The 5,392-nt window shown below is 36.3% G+C and overlaps 1 protein-coding gene across 1 annotated transcript; it reads right to left on the reverse strand.

The window, feature by feature from the left end:
* On the reverse strand, nucleotides 1-5,389 carry LOC119638564 (alpha-mannosidase 2x). Its single transcript, XM_038035431.1, has 4 exons — nucleotides 5,243-5,389; nucleotides 4,994-5,086; nucleotides 1,523-3,948; nucleotides 1-1,441 (listed from the first exon to the last, which is right to left on the reverse strand). The coding sequence occupies exons 1-4, from the start codon at nucleotides 5,387-5,389 to the stop codon at nucleotides 679-681; spliced, it is 3,429 nt and encodes a 1,142-aa protein (XP_037891359.1). The 3' UTR covers nucleotides 1-678.
* Between the last annotated feature and the right edge of the window lie 3 nt (nucleotides 5,390-5,392).

A 5,392-nucleotide genomic window follows, 5' to 3' on the forward strand; every position in this document is an offset into this window, starting at 1 on the left:
ATTTTAAGGACGTATTGGCAGATATTGCACTACTTTCAATATAATTTTTAGAATATTTTTTAAATAATTAAAAAAAAAACATTTTGGAGAATAAGTTGGAATTATATTTTCGAAAAGTCTCTGATCGAAATATACATTGAAATGGAGTTACGAAATAGGAAAAGGGAAATTATAGTTGCGTTAGGAAAAGTATCACTAAAGGTTATGTAGGTTATGTCAAAGTAAAATATAACAACGTATAAACAAAGATGGTTAAACTATGAATTTTCGTTTGTAGGTGATCCTCGTATCATTTAGGATTGTGTAGGTTATGTGAAAATAAAATGCAACCTATAACCTAAAAGTAGATTTTTAGGTAAATTTTTATGCTCAAGGGGAAATTCAATTTAAAATTATGTTTGTTTAGATTATATTAAACTGCAATTGTTCACAGTTTAGATTATAATATTCGATTTCAAATATATGATTATGTTTATGATTAAAACAAATACTGGTTCAAAAAGCTATTGTATGGAATGATTTGTGACTTTTAATTAATATAATAACTTAGCTGATAGGATGAAACCATATTTAATAAAATAAAAGCTATTTGTACATTTTTTTTTTCTAACATTTAAGGAAATAATGGAAAAAATAATAAAAAAAAAAGAAAAAGAAAAAATCAGTCAGATTCTAAAGTTAAGTTCTAAATGTTAAATTAAAAGTCAATAATTCCATGGGTCTTAGATTTATATCAGCAAATGATTTTAAGCGTTTACGTTGTGTTGTCGCTTCGGTACGCAAACCCGTTAAAGTCGTTTTTTCAATTCGTTCGATCTCCAAACTATTGAAAATTGCTTTACCTAATCCCTCCGCGTTAGTGAATGGGCAGACACGCGTCATGTCGATCAAGTGACTATTTACATTACAATCGTAACCTTGTCGCTGTAATATCATTAAGGCTGATGATGAAGGGAACAATTGCAGTTGTTCTTCGGAGAGGGTGCGCAAATTTAACAAATGAATATCGCAGGGCCAAGTTTTGGATTCAAGTAAATTAACTTTGGTTTTAAGTTGCAAAGACTTATCAAAATTCTCTATAAAATAAATATTGGCCGGATAACGTAAACTATTGGCCAAATAATTGGCTAATAAACTGGGCACTTGATAGGTATTAGGTGTAGATGAGGGCTCGGGAATACGGGCGTTTACATCTTCGATTAGCAACCAAAATTTATGACGTGTTAAACGACTATCAACAATACCTTCGCCCATACCGCGATAATCATCGTATAAGGTTCGCCGGTCTAGCATTACCTCCAATTGACCCGGTTCATAGCTGGCGGCTCCTTGGGCATGAGTAGTTAATAAAGTGAGACGTATTTTGTCATCTTGCATAAACGCAGTTGTAGTGATGGGGAAATAGTTGCCCTCAATACCTATTGATGGAACCTTAACACGCCTGGAAGCAAATAAGAAAAAGTTACAAAGATTTTTTTTTTTTTTGTTTTTTGAATAGTTAAGTCAAGGTTAAACTTCTCACCTGTGATATTGGAAACCATTTTGATCGGTGTAAAATTGTGGTAATTCTGGTATGGGTTCACCTTCTTTAAGCAGATTCTTATTGACTGTGGCTATATTATCGATATCGGTTATAAAACGCATAAATAACTCAGTTTCACGATTTTTCGGTGGCGGTTCAAAGTCAATGTCATTTTCTATGAATATGGCTCCGTCTAAGAAAGTATGAGTGTTAAAAAGACGTACTGTATGAGCTAGAAATGGACCCCATAACACCGTCACATCGCTAGCTATTGATCCCGAGGTAATAATAATCCGTACGTCTTCCTCATATTGTTCGAGAACATCGGTCTCAGCTTCAGTTTGATCGGGATCGGTCTTGAAAAGATAAGCGCCTGAATGAAATTGTGCACTACGGTAAGCAGCAAATTTTATGGCACATGGCATCGGTTTCATTAGCTGCTGATTCTCACCCTTACGTGAAAGAGTTATTAAAAATCCAGTCTTCTCCTCAAACAGTAAACGCATACGATTATTTTCCAATTGGATATCGCCGGACGGTTTAGTTCGTATGGGAAACTCTTCTTCTGGTGTCGATTTGGGCGAATCGGTATTTTCATTACGATCCGTACAATCATCGCAATATATGGTGGACATTAAGCGTTTATAATTCACTTCATCGATAACTACTTGATAGGTGGTCAAGGCGAGTGCATCCAATTCGACCATGAAGAGTACTTCATATACGCGTTTTGAAGTGCGAATACGACCCAAGCCCGCACCATTTACTGTATTCCCAAAAACATTTTCATCCGGATCGATTATATTCCATACCGGATTAATTTGTACATTCCGTAACTCTTCGCCACGTTCGTTTAAAATTTTCACTTTACAAATAGGTGTCCGTACTATTAGAAAATCGACTCGCCGATATGCTAGAGGGTTAAATACTACGAATGAGGAGCTCTTGCCATCGCCGCTATTCGAAGAGAATTCAATTGAAAAGTCCCCAGTTTGACTGGTCACTGTGAGGGGAATAGGGGTTTTACGTGGCAACTTACTAAAATTATCTCGCTCAATATCACTTAATAGGAAATTATGTTTCGAACTTCCATTTTGTATAAGTAGCTCAATAGAAGATACTTGCATATGTACGACGTCTTGTATGCTCTCAAATAAACGCATACCATAATCGCGCATAACAGCTGCCTTGGAAGTGCCGGTGATGGCATCATGATGTTGAAATAATCCTAAATTTCGGCGGGCATGTATCATTTTCTCATAGTTCTTTTCGAAAATTTTAATTGCGTTTTCGTGCTTCTGCTGGCGGGCTGTGTTATAAGCTAAAGTGAACAATATCTCAGCGGCTCGTAGATTATGTTCGAGATCCGAGCTCAATATTTTGTAATAAGGTCTGGTCGTGTAAAATCCCGACCAATAGGCCGGTCGACCTTCCGAAAAGATGTCGGAATATACAAAAAAGTCTCCCTTAAAGGTGGGAAAGTCTTTCGTACGTTTACGAATTTCTCGGAAATAATCCTTCGGTGTACCAAAACTTATATCTACATTATACATACGCTTGTTATTCATAATGTGATCAATTAGTTTTTTGTAGTTCGTATATTGTTGTTTGATTTCACGCTCTTCGTTGTAACGAAAATCATCACCTACCGGTATTAGGGCCACATTATGAGGAAATAGAGAACCAGTTCGAGCATATTGCTCCAATAGTAATTGAGCCTTTTCTTCTACATTCTCGTCAGTTATGAACTGGGCACGGACCGAGTATTCAGTATACTCGCCAGGTATTTTACGAAAATCAAAGTCCAAACATATAAACGGATGAGGACCACAAGAATTCTTAATGGAATAGATATCGAAGGGCATATTGTGTATCAGCAAACGATCGTTCTGTTGGGTATCAGTTTGTCCTCGCTCCTGCCAATATGGGGTCCAGATGAAGTCGCCTTTCATTTGTCGTGCGAACCATTGTTTCCAAGCGTAATGGATTCGTTGTATTATAGCACCTTCGAAATTGCTATTGGCCAAGAGATAAGGCACTGTACTACCATGGCCGAAAGGATCGATAGACCAACCTACTGTGGGTGTAACGTTTAAATTATTCTTTAACCATTGATGACCTTCAATTAATTGATCCAGCATGGCGTAGAGATGAACGTTAGCCTCGTCGGTCATTACCCAACCACCAGTTGTAATTTCAAAACGTCCCGAATTTATCAAACGTTTCAGAGCTCGCTGTTTCGTTGGATGCGCTTGATCCCACCACAATTGCAAGAAACTTATTTCAGACCAGATAAAAGTCATGTCGGTATACTCTTGCATTTTAGTGACGATCAGATTTAAAATTTGCCGTGAATCGCTTTGAAAGTAATTTAAAAAGGTTTTCAACCAACCGGGATCGTTATGAGAATGAGGAACGACAATTACCTAAATAGGGTAAATGATAAAATTCTTGTATATATATAAACATCTCACTTAATAATTATTTTACTAGAGGATAGAGAGAAGAGTCTTTAAATATTTAATTGTGTTGCTTAGTTTAGACTATTAATACTTAACAACTTTTGTCCGGGTTAGGGAGGAAGCATTCCAAAGTCGAAATATAGGATTATAATCCTAAGCTATACCTCACTTCCTAAACTTAAGCATGTACGTGGGGAAGTATTTATTCAAAGGTATGGAAATTATTTAGAAAGCCGATAGGGGGCTATAACTTCATTGTTGTTCTGATCTTCAGGTTTTATACCCTACACCATCACTCGTGCTTCCAAAATGAATTAAGTTCGTGCGAATGTGTACAACTCCTAGAAAGACTTGAGGTGGCCCCGCCTCTTATTATAGCGATCTAAGCTTGTCTGTCCTTCTGTCCGTCTCGTTTTCTTTTCTTTAACCTACAGGGTTCACAATTTTGGAGACATTTTGATGAAATGTCAACTACCAACTCAAGGATGAGCACTATTGAAAATACTTGGGATGAGATCATTTTTCCAACCACTGCCCATTATTGAGCTAACGAAGTGTAAGGTAAAAGAGAATGGAACATTATTCTAAACTCAACTGGAGTAAAGTCCTCTCTCACCTAAAGAATTCTATTACCAAGAAAAGGACGACATGAGGGAAGAGCTTCTAGGTAGACAGATAGATCAGCGTAACTTTCGATATTCTAGTGCGCTGAATATTATTAAAAAACTGAATTTTTAAACACTTTTAAGCTTTAAAGCACTTGAACGTGTTTTCCAAGTTTAATTAGAGTTCAGATTAACGTGTGGTAGGCAACTATGCTTCGCTTATAAATACGTATAACTTGAGGATAAGTAGATTATTGCATTTTGCGGTATATAAATTACTCTAAATTTTGCGCTCCCTCTCCCTACTATAGAAGGTTATATTATAATGCATAGCTTTCTATATACAGCAATATTATTTATATACATATATATATATATGTAGCGACTATGTATAGTTCATTTACCTTTAGTGGTGGTCGTTGTTTATCATGTTTTTGAGCTTCAAAACGTTCCTCAAAACCTCTATCCCAATACTCCTTAGTACGCAACCATTCGGGCTATATATATATATGTATGTATCATCGTTAGTTTTACCCCACAATACCGAAAGTAAATAAATAAAGGAATAAGAAACAAGAAAATAAAGGAAACATAAATTTATGATAACATGTTGTTCGCTGCCAACTTTGGCAGCCCAGTTCATGTAATTTTACCTGAAATTCGAATTTTGCATATTCCTCAAGGGCCGTAATATTTGTATCGCTTTCATCTAAGTTGTAACATTTATCATCCCACTGAGGTTTAACATCTATTCCACCAATCAAAGCGGCCGTATTGACGGGCGTTGTTGTCGTGGCCATGGA

Source organism: Glossina fuscipes, unplaced genomic scaffold, assembly GCF_014805625.2.
Source record: "Glossina fuscipes isolate IAEA_lab_2018 unplaced genomic scaffold, Yale_Gfus_2 90, whole genome shotgun sequence".
Lineage (NCBI taxonomy): Eukaryota > Metazoa > Arthropoda > Insecta > Diptera > Glossinidae > Glossina > Glossina fuscipes.

What these genes read in the sequence shown, in the direction of transcription:
- LOC119638564 (XM_038035431.1), bottom strand. Translation starts at nt 5,389, where the DNA reads ATGGCCACGACAACAACGCCCGTCAATACGGCCGCTTTGATTGGTGGA. An exon ending in ATGCAAAATTCGAATTTCAG is followed by an intron (nt 5,087 to 5,242) that starts GTAAAATTACAT and finishes ATATATATATAG; the next exon opens with CCCGAATGGTTGCGTACTAA. An exon ending in AACAACGACCACCACTAAAG is followed by an intron (nt 3,949 to 4,993) that starts GTAAATGAACTA and finishes TACCCTATTTAG; the next exon opens with GTAATTGTCGTTCCTCATTC.